This window comes from Notothenia rossii (genome assembly GCF_949606895.1).
Source record: "Notothenia rossii genome assembly, chromosome: 5".
NCBI classification, from domain to species: domain Eukaryota; kingdom Metazoa; phylum Chordata; class Actinopteri; order Perciformes; family Nototheniidae; genus Notothenia; species Notothenia rossii.
In genome coordinates this window covers 33,815,527-33,838,421 of record NC_136903.1, presented here as the reverse complement: position 1 = coordinate 33,838,421, position 22,895 = coordinate 33,815,527, and the positions used below count along the sequence as shown (strand labels likewise).

The 22,895-nt window shown below is 39.8% G+C and overlaps 3 protein-coding genes across 4 annotated transcripts in view; 1 reads left to right on the top strand and 2 right to left on the bottom strand.

Moving 5' to 3' along the window:
• LOC307038543 (uncharacterized protein) overlaps positions 1-3,269 on the bottom strand; it is a 176,274-nt gene extending 173,005 nt beyond the window's left edge. Inside the window, exons 1-4 of one of the 2 annotated variants that reach the window (XM_079680027.1) lie at positions 2,982-3,269; positions 1,457-1,544; positions 1,225-1,332; positions 429-618 (exon numbers count right to left, since the gene is read on the bottom strand). In XM_079680027.1, coding sequence (XP_079536153.1) covers positions 429-618; positions 1,225-1,332; positions 1,457-1,544; positions 2,982-3,124 — 529 coding nt within the window. In that variant the 5' untranslated portion in view covers positions 3,125-3,269. Of the gene's footprint in view, positions 1-428; positions 619-1,224; positions 1,333-1,456; positions 1,545-2,920; positions 2,946-2,981 lie in introns of those variants that run through there. The other variant, XM_079680028.1, reaches the window with a different exon arrangement.
• Positions 3,270-5,388: 2,119 nt separating this feature from the next.
• Positions 5,389-22,205, bottom strand: olfml1 (olfactomedin-like 1). Its single transcript, XM_079684740.1, has 8 exons — positions 21,730-22,205; positions 20,494-20,597; positions 20,222-20,412; positions 20,020-20,123; positions 18,975-19,166; positions 17,468-17,648; positions 5,951-6,110; positions 5,389-5,763 (listed from the first exon to the last, which is right to left on the bottom strand). Exons 1-8 carry the CDS (start codon positions 21,856-21,858, stop codon positions 5,613-5,615), a joined length of 1,212 nt encoding a protein of 403 aa, XP_079540866.1. The 5' UTR covers positions 21,859-22,205; the 3' UTR covers positions 5,389-5,612.
• LOC307041377 (zinc finger MYM-type protein 1-like) lies at positions 13,385-15,846 on the top strand. Its single transcript, XM_079684741.1, has 3 exons — positions 13,385-13,413; positions 13,689-13,736; positions 13,965-15,846. Exon 3 carries the CDS (start codon positions 14,057-14,059, stop codon positions 15,248-15,250), a length of 1,194 nt encoding a protein of 397 aa, XP_079540867.1. The 5' UTR covers positions 13,385-13,413; positions 13,689-13,736; positions 13,965-14,056; the 3' UTR covers positions 15,251-15,846.
• Positions 22,206-22,895: the final 690 nt, after the last annotated feature.

Here is a 22,895-nt window from a genome sequence, read left to right as displayed (position 1 = left end):
CTGCTGTAAGCGGGCGGCAGGGGCGGGGCTGTCGGCATCAGCAGTGTGCTTGGATTGTATAGTTGGTATTTTAAACTCGATGCGCTCTGAAACTACGGGACGGGCAAGGACAAAAAATGCACATGCGTTAATCGCGTTAAAATAATTAGTGGCGTTAATTTTTTTTTTATTTAACGCGGCCCTAAATGTGACGTTCTACAGTATATTCATATTCAATCCGTCTATAGTTATCTTATAATACATTGCTGATAGCTTCCGGGTCGGCCTGCTAAAATACATCATCACTGCACCATTCCATCTACCACATTTAAAGCACTAAATAAACCAGACGAATGATCCTTCCTTTAAAAAGATTGTCCATGTCCTTAAAAAACCCACATTCAACCCACACACTAAGCCTACTAATGTATCCTCCAGTTTAAACTCACGTAGGTCCAGTGCGATCTGCCTGAAGAGCGTGATGTCGTCTGCAGAGTATCGGAGCTCGGGGCAGCGGAGGAGCTGCTGGTTCAGACCTAGATCGTTTTGGGTTTCGCTCAGGGTGGTGATGGCCGACAGGATGCCGTACTCACTGACTCCCAGGTCCACCAGGGGCCCTCGCACCTCCAACAAACACTTCTGTGGGAGAAAGACCATCACATTCTATTGTTAGAAATCACATTGATAACATTCAACAAGCCTGGATTAGTTACAAACTAAGTATTGATGATGGAAATTAAGCTTTTTATAACACTGACGAGAAATGGTGACATCTGCTGGCCGAACCATTCAGAAAGGAAATTCAAGACTTATTTAATGACAGAATACAAGCCGTCTTGCTGCTCTTTACTTATTTTTGTTCTGTAAAAGTTCATATAAAAGTGCATTCTTTTAAAACAGACTCTACAGTACTGCTTTCAACACTGTGGTAGATTTAAAATCCCGATCTATACTAATATTCATATTTTGTTTCATGTGTTATATTGTAGTACAATGTGCACATTTTAAATTTCAATCTTTAATTTTAATATAAATATTTGTATCCTATTTTTTCATCTTTTATATGACATTTTACTGGAACTTGCTATGTTTGTATAAAACATTTAGAAAATCATTGCCTCGGTGGGTAAAATAATGTAATAGAAGAAATATTTGTGTACTACTACGAGTACTAGGGTATAAAATACTATAAATATAAGGATAACGTTAGTGTTTCTTTTCAGTATATGTCTGCTTGTAGTTTACCTGGTAGTTGAAGTCACTGGTATCTCTCAGACTGTCGATGGTGAGGAGACACTTCCAAACTCTACCTCGCAGACTCGGAGGAATACCCATCCTGATGAATCGCTCAATCTGAAAACACAGCAAGAGTGTGAAGAAAACAAGCTGCCTAATGAATCAATAACCACATGGTAATGGTTCTGCAAAATGAGGGTAGATTGTTAACATTTCAACCGATGGTTTTTAAATGACTCACCTGGCTCCTGCAGAGAAAGCTGGCTCCATTCCAGTAGCTGAGCAGCTCACACAGCTCCTTCACTCTCACTGAGCTCAGCTGAGGGTAGCTGATGGAGACAACACATGGTGAGCTAGCAATGACTCATCACTTATTGGGAAACAGAAAACACTGGCCTCATATTTAAAAACAATCACTGGTCATTAAGATTGTATGGCTACGTTGAGCAGACTATAGAGTTATATTTTTCATCATGTGATCGCTGAAATGATTCCAGTGCGGTGTCGGGGACTTTGCTTTCCTCCAGGGTTAAAAGTATATGACTCACAGATAGATGTGCTGGAAGTAAAGCTACTTATCAATTTGTGCAGAAGTGGTGACATTTTGATTATTCTCTGTCTCAAAGGTACGGAAGATAAACTGACAAGAAACCACCAATTCAGCATTCTCATAGTTTTACTTACAGCTGTATTTTATTGGCCATCAAATGTTTGGACTAAATGTTTAATAAACACTGTATGAAAACATATTCGTTCCACAATTTAGTTATGTTACATACACTATTGCTAGCACTTTAAACTTAACAAGGAGACACTTATATCACCCGAAAATACAGGGTATATTTTAATGTTACATAATTCGAGTCAAATAAAACTATGAGAGATTTTTGGCAGGTTTACCAGCAGAAATGAAGAAATATTATTTAAAAAATACAATTCCTCATTTAAAAATACTCAGGGATAATGTTACCTTATGTATTCCATATTTCTAATGTTTAAAAGTTATACATTTAAAAAGGTTAGGCGAGTAAAAATACTTAATTTAAGAAATTTCAAATGTGTAGGTTTAACAGCTAATTCTGTACCTTAACTTAGCAGTAGTGTAATGTAACAAAGTACATTACTCAAGTACTGTAATAAAGTAATGTTAATATTACACAAATGTTGCACGTTTACTCCACTACATTTGTTTTACATAGTAAGTTACTGGTTACATTGCAGTTTAGGTTACAAAATACAAATCGACACACATTATAATATATTAGTATAGGTTAAGCTACCCAGCAGTGTATCAAGTAATTCAAATAATATTAAATTACTGTTTGATGCAATTATTTTTGTTTATTAAGTTGTATTGTGAATGTAGGACTTTTCCTTGTATCTGAGTAATTTTCTAACCGTAGTATTGCTACTTTTACTCAAGTAAATGATCTCAGTACTTCATCCACCTCTGAACGTTACAAAGTTTAACATAAAAGTCCTTTGTACATCACAAAATGTTAACGCAACCACCATCGCTAATTTACGGTTTCTGTAATTAACTAACAACGAATGCAAATAATAAAATAAAACCTTAGATGGGTGTGACGGTGCCAGAATAAAAAGTGAATATTTTAGCGTCAACTGTTAATTTAACTGTCTTCAATCACTTTAAATGCTATGGGCTAATACATTCCTACTATGCTAAACTCCCAGATGGCTTTACCTAGCTTAGTTAAGCTAGTCTTCACGAGCTAACGTTACATCGATGTCCCCCTGTCCCGCACCTGTAATCATGACATCGGTGATGACGTTTTTTGTCCTTTCGTTTAGTAAGAACAAAGCCGAATTCATCAAAACGCAAGTTCTCACTGCGTCTTCTTATGGTGGAGCTTCTCCTGCTGGCGTTACTACTGTGTCTCCCCCTCATAGTTAGAAAGATAGTGGTTTAAAGTTGAACAAGCGTTTAAAAATCAGAGCAGCAAACAATGCCTGCTGCTTGCGACTGTCAAACTCAACGGTCAAACTAGAACCGCCCCTTTCATCCCGTCATTGTCAACTGAAAATGGGCGGGATGATCAGAGACGTTCAAACTAAGAAGAGTGGATTTCAGCTGTATACTTAGATGGTAGACGGTAGAGACGCTATTTTATACATTGAGGGATGAAAGACAAATATAGGGCATGGGAACAATTCCAAAAAAGTCATATGAATTAACATTAGGAAAACATGTCATTTAATGAAGTAGATAACAAGTATAATATAATGTTTTAATAAAATAAACTAGAGAAGAGTAACAAAGAGTAGCTTATAGGCTACCTCTTCAATTTTTAAGATGATTTTTTTTTACAGATAGTTTATAGCAGGGGCGGTTCTAGGGGGGGCAGGGGGGCCAGTGCCCCCCTAACACTCACCTCTGACCCCTGTGGCCCCCCTAAAAATGAAAAGTGAAAAAAATGAAAAATGTATGATTTATTACACGATTTATTGAATGACGGAATAGGTGGAACTAACATTATTCGTCATTCTAGTCGGACCCATTAGAGCGGTGCACTAAGGACCCATTAGAGCAGTGCACTCACTTTCACTGTCCGGCTCAAGCGCGCGAAAAACAAACACTTTTCATCTCGGATCATCAGAGGCTGTTGCATCCAAGAAAGACTGATTGAAACCTACGTTTCGAGAGACTACCACGATAATTGAAGGTGAGTTAAACTATTGTATCCGTGTAATTGTAGATGTAAAGTAGAGATGTAACTGTTCATTGCCTTTATTTTTATATAAATATGATATGGTGTTAGTGCAAAAATTGTACTTAAGTATAACTTAAACTGAAGATAACAGTAATAACTAAGATATATCTGAAATAAATGAATGTACTGAAACAAATACCAATAACTGTATTGCATTGTTTTCTTATGCGCAATTACTTCATACTGTCTAGTTCTCTTTTTCGTCCTGCATTTATTGTGCCCCCTCAGAAAATAACTGGCCCCCCAGTGGCCCCCCCCAGTCAAATTTGTCTAGAACCGCCACTGGTTCATAGGCTAGTTTATCATATAGTATTGTATCCATAAACTTTATGGATACAATACTTTTTAAAAGTGGCAAAGAATTGTGTGATAAGCAAATCATATTATTTTCGTGAGTGACTTTTAAAGACTTTGATGCTCTCCAGACAGGGCCGTCCCTCCCTACACCCAGATTACGCAGACTGCGTGGGGCCTCATCTTGCGGAGGGGGCCTCATCTTTGCTGTATGCGCACATGCGACGCAATTCAGTTTATGCGCAAATAAGGCGCAATTAAACGCGCCACAGTTTCGCCACTGCAAGGCTCCGGCGCTCGTTTCACGAACGTGCTCCAATAGCATCCCCTCTGTCGACGCTCGCGACACTACAGGGGGCCTCATCAGATAACTTTGCGTGGGGGTGGGGCCACAAGTTGGCCAGTGGCAGCCCTGTCTCCAGATACTGTATCTGTTTTAAATATAGGTTATTTAGGAATGTGTCTGTTCCTGTATTGTCATACTGTCCCATCACTACTTTGCAGTAAACCCCTATTTATCAAAGCTTGCTTCATCAATGATGACCTCCATACTCATCATCATTACGGCTCTCTTTAAAATAGCCTACTAAAGTGTATAAGAAGCAATATAGCTATTCATAATAATAGCCTATATTCATCAGCAGTGTAAAAATCTGCTGTTAGGTCTTCCTAGCTACCACACATCTCTTATATAATTTAAATCTTATGGCATGTATATGCGGTAACAGGTTTCTTTACCTAAGGCTATTAAAATTCACTTTTGAAAGGAAATGTACAACATAATAGCTCTAAGTTAAGAAGTAAGCTTAAGATTCACAATGTGTTTATAATATTCTATCTCTTTTGTTTCTATTGCTTCTATTTTGTCACAACATTGCTTGTTGTCTGCTTTTTATATTCCAGTTGTGTGGAGGTCTAATTATGAATTTGTCTGGTCAGACCTTGATCCAAATGACACATACAGACTGATTAATTTAATTTCCAGTATGTATACTGGTTTTGACGCATCAGATCAAAAGGAAGAAAACTCAAGTTGAAACAACAGCTTAAATGAACTGCATAATACTTTTATGCTAAATCTTGTCCAGCATATATTTGACTGTGAATATAATGTTATATTTATTTGATGGCAAATAAAATACACAAAAAACTTCAATGTTCTTTATTGTGGTAATACAAAATATAAAGCCTATGTAAAAAATGCCTTTTGTTGGACACAGTCTTTAACAATTACTATTGATAAAGTTAGCTTCTATTGCCAGCTAAAGATAACTATAAAACAGTAGATATAAGCTACTATTCAATCGTCTTTTTTCCTACATCTGGTTAGTGATAACACATGTTTTTGAAAGATGTTGATCATCTTCATTCTTAAGTGACTTGATCATTTCTGCGCGTCTCCACTTTGTATATTGTCTGGTAGCCGTCATCCCAGGCATACAGCTGTTTGTCTCCAGGGTGGTAGTGGATGCTGCTGTGGCTGGTGTAGCGCTTTGGGAAGAACATGACAGGGCTCTCATCACTGCAGAAAAGGGAAAATGCAGAATATGAACATTGCGCCAGTTTAAAAATATATATTTATGTGAATGAAAGTGTGCTTGTGTGAACAGTGTGATTTATATATAGTTTTCCCTGTTTCTGTTTACAGTGTATACATTTGCTTAAATATATTTTTGTCTAAGTCATATTGTGTCTGTGTGTAATCCAACCTGTGGATGATGTCATGAATGTCATAGAGACACTGTATGGTGGAGCGACCTCCATAGCGTGTGTTGTAGACCACATAGAGGGTCCCACATATCAGGAAGGCTCCTTCCGCATCACGGCTTCTGCATCGTGTATCCCAGGTATACTCCACTGCCAAACTACCTGAGATGAGAAAGAAACAGAAGAAAAGTGCTCAATTCCCTTAGTAGACTGAATATCGTGCACTGTGAACACTTGCGCTGTGTAACATTTCTACGATGTGGTCACACATGGCTGCTGTGCCCTTAAAATAAGTGCTGATCGCTACTGTTGGCTAGCTAGTTAGCAACGTTATTGTTAGCGGTAGGATAGATTGCAGACTTCTCAATTAAAGGCCATGTAATGCATCTAACACAGGTGTTTTTTAACATGTAGTTTAGATATCACCAGAATAAAAATAAATAAAAATGTTTAAAGTTTCGTCATAATTAAATGACATATACGTTAAAAACCGATGTTGGTTCCGAAGTTTGCCGAGTACGCCCCCGATCACTCCCGAACGAGCGGTGACGTCACACGTGGCAAACATTGCCATTTGATCAAATCAGTCCAAATGGCAAGCAACGCGATAACTTCAGACAGCGACAGCGACAGCGATCATTCAAGCTCAGATTCGGTGGGTTATCTGGATTCAGTTACAGAAGTAGAGAGTGAACCAGCTAGCCTTTCACTTCAAGGCATCTTGCCTTATAAGTACGAGCCTCCTGCCCAGCAATCGAACAACGAGGCAGAAACTTGTGAAAGAGAAGCGGATTCCGCAGCCGGCGAGACTCGAGTCGGCAATACTGAATGGTAAATTCTGTTTTATTTAATTTGACCTGCACTAAATGTCGATCTTAATTTGTCATCTGTTCCTCACACGTCCGGCAGATATTGTTTTGTTTTTTAATGTTATGTACAATATTCAGGTGTACATGTCAATGCTGTGAAAGCATGCCCACTGCAGATGAATGTGTATGCTGCAGAGAGATCTGGCAGGTGATGGAACAAATAGACAGTTTGCAACCTACTGACCAGATAGCAGAGTCCTGCATCGGGTCGGGTATCCGCGGGTACCCGACGGGTGACCCGCAAAAAAGGTGATTTGCGGGTGGTATTTTTTCAAACGCTTTTTTCCGGGTTCGCTTCTGGGTAAAACAAAGATGATGCGGGTCCGGTTGCGGGTGTTGCATAATAAATATATTTAAACAATAATAATTTAGTTTAATGTTTAAATCCTCAGACCTCTCCTCCGCGGTACCGAGCATAATCATAACCTCTGCAGTGCATCTATCTGCTGCTGAGCGCACCACATTCTGAATGGCTGAGGTGAAGCTCTCTATAGCGGAGAATACAGCATTTACAATAACTCTTCCTCAAGAGCGAAATCCAACGTCTGGGAGGCTTTTGGTGTCATCCTAGATGGAGAAAATAACCAACATCCCAGGCTTTTTGAGCCAAATATGCAACTGCGTGTGTTAATAATTGCACGTTGTCACTGCTTATATATATGCGGGTTCGGGTCGGGTTGCGGATCATGTGCCGGCGGGTCGGGTCGGGTTGCGGAACTAATTGGCAATATGTGCGGGTAGCGGGGCGGGTTCGGTACTGCACGTCACGGGTGCGGGGTGGGAGCGGGTCTTGAAAATCAGACCCGTGCAGGACTCTGCCAGATAGAAGACACCGACGAGAACCCAAGGTGCATTATTAGCCACCCAGGCTTTAGAGAAGGCTGTCTCAGTGTTTGGACACTGAAAATAGCGTATCTTCAATACAAACAACAACGCAGAGCAGTTGATGGCCCACTACACCAGTAAGTAAATATTGATTGACCCAACTGCCTATTGCAGCTTTGCTTTCATATAATACTTTTAGTCGCTACAGATATGGTACACTTTTAAAGATACCATTAAACTCTTTCAAGCAGTCAAAAACAGCTTGGCTTTTATTTTTTCTGTGTATGCAAGTTCAATGTATGCTTGGGAAAAGAAACAACTACACATGTGAGGAAATATATAAGAGGTCTATGATTCTGTCAAGCAGTCATGTATAACCTCATATTTATTTTGTACAAGTAAAATACAAATATCATGTTATAAGCCAATTTGTAACCATTGCTACATAATAGTACTACATAACATTTTATTTTTCTCCAAATATATTTATAATCTGTATACTTTTTTTTCATTAGGAAGTATCGATATACAGCTTATCGACAGTTTGTACGTTGGTGCTGGGGTGTACTCGGCCCAAAAATCAGAGTCCCGCTGCCTGCATGTGCTGTAACCGAGATACGGAAGACTTTCCCTGAACCGGGAGGCCGCTATCAGGGATTTCAATGGCCAAATCTGTAATTTGACATAAGTCATGCAGCTGAACTGGTTAAAATGGTTTCGCATGATGTAAATAATTTACAAAGTACATCATTTACAATATTATTTTTCCAAAGAAACATGTAAATATAACAACATTTTCCAAATCGCAAATTTGTAAGATTGTATTAATTTACTGTTTGATAAATAAAAAAGGGTTCTTTTGTTAATTTTTCACTTGTAACATTTTATCTTTATTGCAGTGTAGGCCTACATTAGTCTATTTTGGTATATGTGCGAGCCCACAAATAATTAAAAGTGGTAAAAATAATAAAGATATTCAGACGTAATTCATTTTTGGCCTTACTTATTTCACTTCAACTTTTATATATTTCAGTCACTAGGCAAGTTCACTGTACTCTGGTGACATTTAGCTCAAGCTGGCATAACACCTGTAGTAACTTAATTCTGACCCGAGTTTTGTGCACAATCTTCCAGCACCCATGATCAATGTTTATAGCAATCAGGAAACATTCACAGCTCACAACTACACATCGCTTCCCCATCATGAATTGTTAGATAAAAAAAGTTTAGCGAGGTCCGGTTACACATATGTTGAGCGAAAATAGCGGAAGGATACAAAACAAACAATCCAGACGAGGCTGGTGTTTGCCACGTGTGACGTCACACAGCTGGGTTAATGGCTGGCAAGCTTTTCGCTACCGGAGCGGAATAACACGGGAAAGTGGCACACATTTCATGTTATTTGGGGGGTATTTATGGAAAGAATCATTGATGTTGATATGTCAAATGAAACAGTGGAAAGTGATGAAGCGATTTATTAACACAGAATAACATTTATTTTGGACATTACATGGACTTTAAAGCAATACAGTGGCATCTTCTCAACACCAGTATTGTGGCAAGGTTTTTAAATAGGGGGGAAAAAAACATGTGTTTGTAATGCTAACCGCTGCCACAGCTGGTTAGCCAAGATGGCGATCCATTTAATGTCCAGTGTTCCACACTTTACTTTTTGACATTTATGAGCGCTCTATCTCAGCACTTTTGGGCACATCAAAATAACACATGTAAGTACGGAAGTACGCAAATAGAGACACAGCACTTGTTACTTAAATATTTATGCACAGATGTATGGGCTCAGAACAGTCTCATAATACACACATGCACACAGAAGGATTCACACTTGTATTTCATGATCCGCAAAAGGATTCACACTTGTATTTCCGGATCCACACTTGTGTTTTTCAATGCACACACAAATGTGTTCCGTTTCACATGTAAATAAAATCCAAACACAGAAAAAAGTTTTACATATGTATTTTTGATCCACACATATTTGTTTTCCGTTTAAATCTCCTGAACCTGCAAACACAAACCGCTTTCTGTGCACGGATCGCTGTGCATTCGTGTGTGGGTGGGTTTTTTGAGACTCCCCTGACGCTCACCCGATTCGTACTTGTAATTTCTCTCATCTATAGCCAATCAGATGTCTCCTCCAGTCTAAGCCAATCACATGAGCGCGCCCCCACGAGGGTATGATTTCTTGCGTTCATGACACTTCATATACGCATTTTGCGCTGTCCGGTCAGCTCGCTAAACAGAGGGCGGAGCATCAGGTGACCATGCAGAGCTGCATGTCTCAGTCAGACTCAGCAGCTGATCTGATCTCTCTCTCGCGTCCGGTTACACTTCACTCGCATTTATGTCCATATCGATCAGATCCAGCTCTCCTGATCGGCCTTTATAGAGAGCACCGATCAAACTATTTAGAGTGAATATCGGCCGATAATGACGGGCGGGGCTCCCCCGGTTGACAGTTCACTGTCTAGCACTGGCTTCGTAGTGCACTGATCGATTAGGCTAAGCTAACCTGTAGCTGCTCCCTCCACACTCACAACAACTTCATACAGACATAAATAAAGCAGCTGTATTCGCCATACAGGAAACACACATTTAAAACGGTTTTGCCTGCCGTTTTTGTGTAGGCCTACACACAAGCATTAATCAATGGTGTGGAAAGTGGCGCTGAACCTTAATAATACAAAGGCTTGTATTTGCGTGCATTTCCTGTTCGGAAAGTGGCAATGTACTGAGAGTGGAGGCAGGGCCGGCCCAACCCATTAAGCGACATAAGCGGCCGCTTAGGGCCCCGCAGCCACTGAGGGGCACCCTAGCAAAAAAAAAAAATGTTTTTATTTTTTTTATCTCAGTACACCGTTGCTCTACTCTAAAGTCGCATCTAAAACGCAATCTGATCTAGCTGTGTATATTTTGTTATTTTTGATTGTTATATTCAATCCAGTGTTCGAAATGGGGGGGAGCCAAGGGGGAGCTTGGCTCCCCCGAAGAGGGAGGGAGCTCCCCTGAAGGCCGACTTTGAGATAAATAGGGGGAGCTGCATATTTGTGTCACACAGATTAGAAATGTTGAGTTTCTGTAAATAAAAGTTCTTGAAATAAATAATAGTCATTGTTCATTACAGTTTCTGAATATTTGTTTTATATTTGTGAATATTTCTGGGTGTTGCCATCTGTACGTGGCGGCGCTGCATTCTTTACGCTACTTACGTTGCTATGGTTACGGCAGCGATGCCGGCGGCGTATTTGAAATGTTCATAAAAAATATGGCGAAACGAAATCAGCCAAGCCTCGCAGCTTTTGGATTCACAAGCAAAGAAGCGAAGGATTCTAAAAATGACAACGTGAACGGAACAACTTTTAGCTAGCCGGCTGTAAGCGGCGTTAGGGTCGCGTTTGACAGCTCCACACCGAGGGAGAGGCTTGCCGATGTGGAGCCTGAAGAGGCTTCAACAACGGCCACAGCCGCCGGCGCCACCTGCACTAGCAAACCTGACGATGCCCATGACCTGCCTTTTAACTGGACACAGAAAAGATGGAGTGAGTGGAATGAAAGCTATCCATGGCTTTTCATTCCACTCACTCCATCTTTTCTGATGAATGTGGATATGAGATTTGCAAAGAGGCAAAAAGTATATTGATCTCTCTGCCGCTCGCAGAAAAATCCACCGGAGTGCACCTTTCACAAGAAAGGATTCAGGGAAAAGTCAGCAGTGATTAAAAGAATAACCTGCGGAAAAAGATTTATAATCACCATAAGGGCCAGGCAAACGAAAAAGCGATCGAGATTTCGGAGAGGAGAAAAAAAGATGTCCTACCAAACAAGCTATTGGCGATCAATGTTGACCTAATGCAGGAAACATATAGATCTTTCAGGTCTGCCTATATGATTAGCAATAAAATAAATAAATAGGGCTCCCCCGAAAGCAAATGGGTAATTCGAACACTGATTCAATCTCATTAGCTACAGGCATTTGAAGCTTGTAAAGGGAGGATGACAGCTCTCACTCGCCACTCTGCTGTTCCGCAGCGCCGCTTCCCCTCCCTCCGCTGAAATTATGAATGTAAGGTGTATAGTAATCATAGATAACACGGCAGTGTCCGTTACAGTTTGTTTTCATCTGATTTCAAATAAACAAAGTATTGGCTTTCAGAATATTAAACTTGTTTCGGCAAATTCAGATGATAAATACAACTTTGAAGCTTGTAACGGCATAATTAAAAGCGGAGAACGGAGTAACTTGACGTCACAGCAGGCATAACAACAGCCGGTGTTTCTCGAGTGTTTTCCCACAATACACACAAATGCAAAAATACACAAACACACACACACACACACACACACACACACACACACACACACACACACACACACACACACACACACACACACACACACACACTCGCGGGCTTCCCCCAGACCAGTAATCCAAACGAAAATATCTTCCCTCCGTACTATTTTGATAATTTGCTCCGCTAATAATCAATCAGATCGATCCAGAGAAGAGGAAACTTTGAAGGCCTTTTTCTCAAAATGATGACTCTGTAACAGTCATTATATAATGTGACATATTTTGCTTAATATTTGGAGTACAAAAACAATCGTCGTGGCGTAGGTGTTACTCTCATCTATCTCAGATAGAAGATATGATTGGAGACGACCAGCCAATCAGAATTGACCTTCTCGAGTTCTCCGATTGGTTGGTTTTGTGGCACATTTGTAACGCTGTGACAACTTGAGCGAGCAGGCAGGCAAAGCTGAGCGCTTAACTGTGGTGCCTTCAGTTTGCATGATGTCTGGCAAAAAAAGGACATACGCCTCTGGTGATCAAAAACGAAAAAATAAAAAACTTAATGAAGAAAAAAGGCAAGACAATAAAGGTATGTAACTTCATATTATGGCTCTGTCTCCTGTCCTGTGTCCCACTAACAATAGTTGGATAACTTGGATTTGGGAGTATTCTAACTTACTTACTACTACTACTTACTTTCTAGCTAACGTTACAGCTAGCTAACTAGCCAAGTTATCATTATTATCTCAGCCTTTCTGTAGAATAATGCGATGCTATTAACATTACTGATTAATTTACTTTAGAAAAGTTTAGCTCAGGCAGCAAGTCACACTCGTAGCTAATGTTAGCTAGGTATATGTGCTTGTTTCATATTTTGACCAAGTAAACCAATTTCCCCTGGGATTAATAAAGTACTATCTATCTATCTATCTATCTATCTATCTATCTATCTATCTATCTATCTATCTATCTATCTATCTATCTATCTATCTATCTATCTATCTATCTATCTATCTATCTATCTATCTATCGAACTATCCAAACATCATTGTGTGGGTTCTAAGTTCATGTAAATGCAAGTATTCATTGGCTGAATATTAAATTAGCTATATAAAGCTAGTATGTTCCATTTGATGTTCCATTTCAAGTCTGTTTCCATAAAGCTTAACTCTGTAACATACTCTCCTCAGGAGCACTTCTGAAGTACTTTGGAAGCCCACAGCAGGTGCCAGCACACACCACAACGTCCACTGAGGACACTGTTGGTGAGTTCAAATGGGCCCAAAGTGAGAGCTTTCTGAATTTGGAATATTAAGTCATTACATTACGAATCATATATTTCTTTATTCCATAGCAGGTCAATCAACCTCCACCGCTGCTGTTGGTGAATGTGAAACCACAAGGTCAGCTGCTGGCACCAGTGACTCCGATGTCATCCAAGAAACCGCCTCAGACAATGCTGGTAAATGATGTGTTAAGTGTATAGATTAAGCCCATAGAGCTAGCTACAATTGCCATTTGTCGAAGTTCTATTGAGCAAGCTCGCTGTTCATTGCTTATAATAAATATCTGTCATGCATGGGGCAGGAGTTTGATGATACCTGTTTTTAAGGACTGATTCTGGATCAGCACTTTGGAGCTATCTCAAAAGCAGCGCCATAGTGGTGAAAAGACAGCTGATCTAGAGACAGTCCTATAGTCATATATTAAACAATGATATACTTCTTTATTCCATAGCAGTTCCATCAACTTCCATCACTGAAGAAACCACCTCTGACAATGCTGGTAAGTTTAGGCCTACATCAAAGAGACCTTAACTTTGTTTGTCAAGAAAAGCAAAGCACTATATGTCCAATCAATCATGGTATTATTATTATTATTATTATTATTATTATGAATATTATTATTACTATTGTGTTCAATCATTCAACTGTGTTGTTCATTGCCAGGAACATCAACTTGTAAACATGTCAAGTAACAAAAACTTATTTTTAAAAATTAATTTCCCTATAGGTATTTCTGTACCCATTGAAGTTGAGAGCAGTACCATTACGCCTACTACACCTACCTCTGTAACTTCTACTCCTTTTCTCTCTGGTTCACCAATGGATCCAACTGGGTGGCCATCAGTACTTAACGATCACGTACGTACAGATCTGGTGATTAGGGGGCCAGTACAGGTGGACAGAGATTTTGTATTCCCGAAAACACCAAACAACAGAAGCTTTCATTATCATTACATGTTTAGAACACTTGTAAATGGTGAGAAAGTTAAGCGAAGCTGGTTAATATACTCCAAGAACAATGATTCAGTCTACTGCTTTTGCTGCAAGTTGTTTTCCAAGAAATCATTAAAGCTCATAACAGAGGGACAACAGGACTGGGTGAATATTGGCGCATTACTGAAGCTACACGACAACAGCCCAGATCATGTGAAAAGTGTGTTGACTTGGAAGGAACTAGAGCTCCGTCTTAGAAAAGGGAAGACAATAGACAAAACAGAGTTGTACCTCCTGGAGGCAGAGAAGAAGAGGTGGAGAGAGGTGCTCATTCGGTTGGTTTCCATCATCCAATCTCTAGCAGAGAGGAACCTGGGACTTAGAGGGACTGTTGACACCCTGCATAACCACAACAACGGGAATTTCCTCAAAGAAGTTGAGCTAATTGCCAAGTTTGACCCTGTTCTGAAAGAACACATCAGACGCATTGACAGTGGAGGAAATTACACTACATACTTGGGTAAAACAATCCAAAATGAACTCATGTCCTGTATCAGTGACACAATACTTGCAGCAATGGTGGCTGAAATCAAAGAGTCCAAGTATTTTGCCATCATTTTGGATTGCACCCCAGACGTCAGCCACCAGGAGCAGATAACTGTTGTGATTCGAACAGTGAGTGTGAAGAAAAGGACTGAGATCAGGGAGCACTTTCTGGGGTTCATCATAGCCCCTGCATCCACAGGGCTTGGTTTGTCTACACTCATTTTGAACAGGCTGGAGGAGCTGAAGATCCCCTTTGAGGACTGCAGAGGACAATCCTATGACAATGGTGCAAACATGAAGGGCAGAAATAAAGGGGTGCAGGCCAGGCTGTTGGAGAAGAATCCTCGAGCTCTGTATGTTCCTTGTGCAGCCCACACACTGAATTTGATGGTAGCGGATTCAGCCAAAGGATCAATAGATGCTACTTGCTTCTTTGGTAATGTTCAGAAGCTGTACACCTTGTTTTCAGGTTCTCCCCAGAGGTGGACCATCCTAAAAAAAACATGTGGACATCACTCTCAAGTCCTGGGGTGAGACGCGGTGGGAGAGCAGAGTGAATAGCATCGAGCCGTTGCGCTACCAAACGAATAAGGTCAGGGAGGCTTTGCTAGAGGTGAGGGAAAACGCAAATGATCTCATGGTCAGAATTGAGGCCCAATCCCTGGCAGAAGAAATTGGATCATTTAGATTCCAAATCTGCACTGTTGTCTGGTATGATATTCTGTCAAAGATCAATACAGTTAGCAAGCTTCTTCAGTCTGTCAACATGCAGCTGGATGTTGCGGTCAGTCTCTTAGACAAAACCAAAGCATCGCTGGTAACCTACAGGGCCACTGGGTTCACAGATGCTCAGGCCACAGCAAAAGAGCTCTGTGGAAATATGAATGTTGAGGCAGTGCTGAAAGAAAAGAGGCTGCGGAGCAAAAAGAGGCATTTTGCCTACGAGGCAGCTGACGAGGCAGTGGCTGATGCCATGACGAGACTGGAAACAGGATTCTTTAATGTTGTGGTGGACTGTGGCATCCAGTCTTTGGAGGACAGATTCAAGTCCCTGGGGGAAGTAAGAGACAAGTTTGGAGTGCTTCACAACTTCCATAATCTGGATGATGAGTCACTTACAGACCAATGTGCCCTGCTGGGAAAAACATTGACCTGTGGCGAAGAGGCAGACGTTGACTGGAGAGAGCTAGCCATGGAGATGCAAAGCCTTCCAGAGCTTCCCAAAGAAGATATGACCACATTGGAGATGCTCACCTTCTTAAATGAAAACGAGCTGTGTGAGATCTATCCAAATCTTTGGATAGCGCTGAGAATAGCCTATACCCTTCCAGTGGCAGTGGCGTCCGCAGAGAGATGCTTCTCGAAGCTCAAACTGATAAAAACATACTTGAGGTCCTCCATGGCCCAGGATCGCCTGAGTGGAATGGCAATAATCAGCATAAACCACCAGATTGGCAGCCAGATCTCCTATGATCAGGTCATCAATGACTTTGCCTCCAGGAAAGCACGAAGAGAACAATTCTGACTGTACGTACGAGAGGAACATTTGTATTTGCATTTGTTTTTTTACATTTCATTTCATTGTTAAGCAGTTTGTTTTGCACATATTATTTAATCCTTTAAAGGTATTTTTGGATCTATTTATATATTCTATTTAGTGTTGAGTGTTTTTTATTAAAAATATCTATCTTTGAACAGTGATGGTCACTTTGTCAGTCTTTTTATTCTGTACTGTCAGTTCATCAGTGCTATCTGATATGACTACTTTATTCAAGTTTATGTTCATTTGTCAGAGTACTTTTGATCCCCTAAAATGGGGGATCAAATGTAATATTGGACAAATTAACATACACTTCAACAAAGTAGTCATATTTAATACTTGGTCACAGTATGCACTTTAACCTCATAGTCCTTGTTTCATTTCAAATCTAATGTGCTGGAGTACAGACTCAGAGCCACAACAACAAAACATATGTCACTGAGGACTGAGGAGTTTCTATATTTCTGTTCACTGAGTTTATATAGTCATTAGTTATAGCCTAGGTAGTTATTTGTAGTCAATTTAAAGACTGTGCTGCTCTTCTCAGGTCCCACTTTAGTGTTTACATGCTTATTTGTACAATATGTGTGCTCATACTAACATCATAAGACAAAAGTTGGTTCCGTGTTGTGTGTAGTGAGAACGCGCTAGAGTGAAGGGGGCCCCCAAACAAAATCTTGCTTAGGGCCCCCAAAAGTCTAGGGCCGGCCCTGAGTGGAGGTGTCCTGAGATTAGCGCCTGCAGGCAGGCTCCATGGACCTGTCAACTCCGGACTGCGCAAAATGCGTACATGAAGCGCTACGTCATGAACGCAATAAATCTACCCTCGTGGGGGCGCGCTCATGTGATTGGTTTAGAATTGAGGAGACATCTGATTGGCTATAGATAGAAACAATTACAAGTACGAATCGGCTGACCCTCAGGGGAGTCTCAAAAAACCCACACGCGAATGCACAGCGATCCGTTCACGCGGTTTGTGTTTGCAGGTTCAGAGGTTTTAAACGGAAAACAAATATGTGTGAATCAAAAATACACATTTAAAACTTTTTTCTGTATTTGGATTTTATTTACATGTATATGAAACGGAACATGCATTGAAAAACACAAGTGTGAATCCTTTTGCGGATCATGAAATACAAGTGTGAATCCTTCTGTGTGCATGTGTGTATTATGAGACTGTTCTGAGCCCATACAGATGTGGTATTCTCTACCTTTATCCAGTTTGGTTATGACCAGGTTTCCTCCATACTCAGGGTCAGCATGGATGACCCAGAGACCAAGTTCATCCACAGCCACGTCCAGGTAGGTGTTGGGGTTCAGACTGTAAACTGGTAGACGACCCGCTCCTGGTACAAGTGTACTGTCTACCACGGTACCATTCAACAGGTCCACCTTTATGTGAGAAAAACAGATAGAGATAGAGTACTTAAGCAATACTTTCATAAAAATGTGGATTTTCAGTTATTTTTATCCCAGAAATGGATGAGTACAAACATTTGCCCATGAGTCTACTTTGCCAGGTGACTCATTGTAAAAACGTTAAAGGGCTATTTCAGCAGATCAAATAGCAAAATAACAAAGCTTGACGGACACTTTGAATCCAGTTTGAATGTTAAAAAAGCATTTAGTCACTGTGGAGATATCAATATCTCAAGTCAAGAAATCGACCTTGCTTGCAAAACTTGAGTTAGGATTCAAGAATTATAACAAAACTGTGAAATGTATGTGGTTAATTTCAACATACGGACAAATTGAACAATTGCTAAGAACATAAGGTCTTTAAAATGTTTCCATAATGTATTCAATTCGGAGGGTATTTAACTGTGGAGAATACAAACATAGATATTCTATGCTCCTGTCTACAAATATTCTTTTACTTTTCTCCAAATATTAATGTCAGCATTGTAAATTGTACAAAACGGCAATGCTAACATGCGTGTATTTAACATGTGTTGTTTATAATGTAATCCATCTTAATCAAGCAGTCTATCGTTTGCTATTCAGCAGCAAGTATTAGTACACATTTGAATTTTTACCAGAATATGGTCCTATATGAAAAGATAATAGAAAATAAAGGTTTAATGACAATTCATTCAGTACAGTAGTTCACAATGTATACCTCATGGTGGTGCTAGAGGAAAAGGCATGAAATGTCAGCTGAATTAATTGTTTAATAACTATAAAAGCATATCCACAATGTCTCGGACACCATCTAATAGTTTATGAGATGATGTCGGTAGTTTCAATAGAACCATTTTATTCTTTTAAAATATTTTTATAAACCTTTTTTCCAGTAAACTTTCTATGGCAACGACATCTGCTTCATAATACTGTATCTTAAAAAAAGACACCTCATTGCTCTGGAATAAAAGTGTTTATTTTAGAACTGTAAGCTCAGTGACCTCAGCTAACAGGAAATAGGGTAAAAATCAACTCCCAATGACTAAACTCCTCTGGAATGATCTGAGGTCAGTTTACTGCCAAAACTACACAGCAGTTTGACTTCAACACTGTCAAAGTCCCAAGTCTTTGCAATGAGCTGTCAGTTTTCTCAGTACTGCAAAGCAATGTGATCCTTTAGTGGCTCACTGCCTCTACTGTTTAAACAATTTTTTCATTCCGTTTAATATTTTACAAACCGAGCAAATCAACAAAGAAAGGCCCTATTTTGGAAAAGCACACATACCCAATATGAGGCTTTAACTACTTTCCACACACCTTCAGTATCTGGTTTGGAGTGTCCGCCTTATGGTAGTAGAGGAATCCATTGTAGACCACCTGACCCGTCCCGATCCAAGGAAAAGGCAGCTGCAACACCTTCACTGGTGTGGTGGTGTTGCTCTCTGTGAAACTGTGCAGGGAATCATACTCCAGCAGAGTGTTGTTACTGATTCCACTGAGCAGGTACACCTGAAAAATATACAGTCGTGACCAGTTGAGAAGAAAGGGAAAATTGTATCATGCAATTTAGCTTTTAGATTAAATTCTTGGTTTAAAAATAGTGATTATATAGTATTAGATTTCCTTTTTATATCTACATTATAATTATGTATCCCTTGCTGATGGGTGCTATTTGTTACATGACATCTATAGAGAGGTGCAGTGATGACATGTTTTTGTAGGCCGACCGGAAGTAAGCATCATAAGGGTTCGCTCAACATAAAAACAATGGGAATTTTCCATTGGATTTCAGAATATTGCAGAAAATAAGCTCAGTGCCAAACACACGTTTATGATACTTTCACATTTTCTTCAGCAGGATAATCTGCATATATTAACACCGCTTTTTAAATAGTTAAATATTAATTGCGTTTGCCAGAAGTAAATACTGTAGCTGTACCTGTACTGCTGTAAATTGACGGTCACATGACCTCATGTCACCAACGCTAGCTAAAGGCAGCTAATTATTGGCTTTTTTTTTCATTTAGCCACTTGTTAGCAACCACAAAGCTTCAAATGTTCACCAGTGGAGTATTTACTGACATATTTCATTTCGTAAGACAAAGCATAACATTAAGTTAATTTCAATTCAGGGCAGACCTTATATCAGGAATATAACCCAAAACCTATTAAAAAAATATTGATTCCGAGATGTGGGAACCCATAAGTGCTAATATGCTAACTCATTTCTCGGTTTATGACTCATTCATCCACCACTCTTCTTAGATCCATCCATCAGTATCCCAGTATCGAGTGGTAGATAAGTTCAGTCTGCCTACAAAAAGAAGCGTCCATTAATACTGTAATCAAATGAAGAACAGACCTTAGCTGACCCTTGAGAGGGGTCCTTGAACCAGGAACCATAGGTGTCTCCTGCCTTCTTCACAATCTTGAGAGACTTGATCTGACTCAGGACAATGCTGCAGTCTGGGGATGTTGGAGACAATACGAATGAACTGTAACAGAATGTTCCGCTGTTATACATATTAATTGACCACCAAAAACTCCACTGGCCTGTGTCCTACCCTTCTCCACTTTAATCTTGGCTTTCTTCTTCAGCAGGTCCAATTCTGCAGCATTGATCTGTTGTTCCAGCAGTGCCTCTTCCATCTCGATGTCAGTCTGGGTGGGAATCTTGTTTTCGAGATACTCCAGCTCCCTCTCGACGCGGTCTACACGGGCAGACACGCTGTCCATCTCGCTCTGCACCTCTGATCTACAGAGCAAAACAGTTGAACTCTCACAGTTATCATGCACCTCACTGCACACAATAACGTAGTTGTTCAGACAGAATTACCTCACAACATTGAGGGTGGACAGATAACCCCTGATTTCAGAGGAGAGGTCATAGGTCTTCTGGGTGACGCCCACTGTCTTTTGCTCACATTGATTCATACGCTCCTGATGCCATTGACACAGAGAAAAAGAACAGATTAAAAGATATAAAACATGCCTTTCTACCTACAATTGGTGAATTCATAAGGAATAAACCTCAACTCGATGGACTGTCGATAATCTAGCCTAATTTAGAATTAAATATAATGTATAACCAGCTACTAGTGATTCATAACTGTAATGTGTCACTTTAATGTTGCAGCTAGTAAAAGTGGAGGTAATTTAATTACTTAATATACTGCTGTCTAGTTCAACTTATACAAAAATAAATGATAATTCATATTAGTTTTTCAATAATTCAATACAAGCTGGAAAATACATGTGAATAAAGTACCTGCAATTAATTGGAGGCATTTACATTTACAAATGGCGGCAATGAAATGGAAATAACAACTCAAGTACTAGAATATCAAAAGTGTACTCAAATACAATATTTGAATAAGTAAGTAAGGGAATAGGTTAGTAAGGGAATAGGTAAATGTACAGTGTTAGTAGGAGCTGATGTGACATTACTTTTAAATGAAGTCCAGTATAGTGCATTACATCACTGAAACATGCTGTTTTGCTTCTCATCTGATGAACACATGCATAGATATTTTTAGAGTCCCAATCAGAAACCCATAACAGGAAGACATTATGAAAATCAGAGGATGGCAAAACATTTGGCACTCAGATGATGTGAGCATCTTCTACACAGATGATATCTCTTATTCATTACCCTGCTAATTTCAAGGTCTAATTTTTCCAACATCATATCAAAAAAGTTGGTAATGTCACGTCAGGTCATGTATGAGTAAAAGTTTTGAGGATTAAGCTAATAGTTCTATAAATAGAGCACAATTAATCAAAATGTTACCCAAATAGCAACTTGGACTAGTGCTAAATTCCAATCACAGGAATGTAAATATTTAGTAAAGGCTAAATATGTGTAATAGTAGTCTGGTACAAATCACACCAAAATCATTTCACATATTTTTACAGATATTGAGAATAACGTTTCACGAATAATCAATCCAACAATGACGTGAATGGAAATTGCATTATCAGTCAAAATGTCTCAAATCGAAATCATGCAGCCGTAGCTTCAATGTCTCCTGACAAATGCAGCAACCTCGAGTAGGAACTCAGGGACACCTACCTCCATCTGAGACAGTCTCCTCTCCAGGTACTGGATGATGAAGGAATCATGGGGGGAGCCCTGACTGTGGACTGACCCCACAGTCAGGTAGAAAGACAGGAGGGCGACCAGAAACGCTGTAACTGACATTGTTAGCACTTCTGTCAACAGCTTAAACTGTTGATAATGCTGCTAACAACTTCACTAGTTCTGGGAAACCCTGTGACCCTTTCCCTAAACACTCCTTCAGGGTACAGCCCACTGGGAAAACTGCAAACAGGAAAAAAAAAGAAAAGATCACTCTACAGTATAAGGCTTTTGTAACGGTCTAAAACTTGATGTGCTGTGCTCGAAAGCCTTTCTGTCATAGTCCAAACTCCGGAACTTTCTGTCTTGCTGCTCCAGTGGATTTGGATCCAAGTCAACCTCAACCAGAGCCTCCCAGACTCTGTGACTGTCTCTCTCCCACTCTTCCCCTCTCTGGAGTTTGTGTACTTGAGGAATGAGAGAAAAACCAGAAGAGAAGGAGGGGGGAAAGACAGTGATAAGTAGAAACCACTGAGGCGGTCTGTACCCTATACTGTTTGATCCTGCAGTTCTTTTTTTTATTGTAATACTCTCCAGATGGCCTACTGACACGTCCCCAGTTCTAAACATGGAGCAGAAGCAGTTCAATAAAGTTAGAAACGCTGTAACAGGATAGGAAACACATAATCCTTTCATGAAAAAGTTACTTAACCTTAAAATAGACACTAAATCTTAATCTAATAAAGCAGAAAAATAGTTCTTGTTAAAGATGGAAAGGTCCACATATTTGACCTTTTTATCAATAGATCAGGACATTTGTAAACAAGGGTAAAGGAGAAACATGATGGAAATATATGGAAAGATGATAAAGAGATGAATCATTTCCAACTTAGAGTAAAGTTTGTAGGAATGAGAAGAAGTACACCAACAAGACGGAAGAACAAGAACATGAAGAAAACAAAAGAAGAGACTAATGTAAAAAGAACCAGAACAACAAATGGAAAGGAGAAGAGGAAGACAATTAAGAAAATGTAGAAGGATAAAGACGAAACAGAAGGGCAAGAACAAGGAAGAAGAGGATCAACAACAACAACATGAAAGAAGAACACCAATACAAATAAGTCCAAACTGCACTTTGTTGATCCCCTAGGGAAATTCAT

Bases quoted from the DNA above. Each gene is read 5' to 3' on its own strand.
- LOC307041377 (XM_079684741.1), top strand. From the start codon at position 14,057: ATGGATCCAACTGGGTGGCCATCAGTACTTAACGATCACGTACGTACA.
- olfml1 (XM_079684740.1), bottom strand. From the start codon at position 21,858: ATGTCAGTTACAGCGTTTCTGGTCGCCCTCCTGTCTTTCTACCTGACT. The intron at 20,598-21,729 runs GTAGGTGTCCCT...CAATGGCATCAG, and splicing joins GGAGACTGTCTCAGATGGAG to GAGCGTATGAATCAATGTGA. The intron at 6,111-17,467 runs GTAGAGAATACC...TTCTCATCTCAG, and splicing joins CATAACCAAACTGGATAAAG to GTAGTTTGGCAGTGGAGTAT.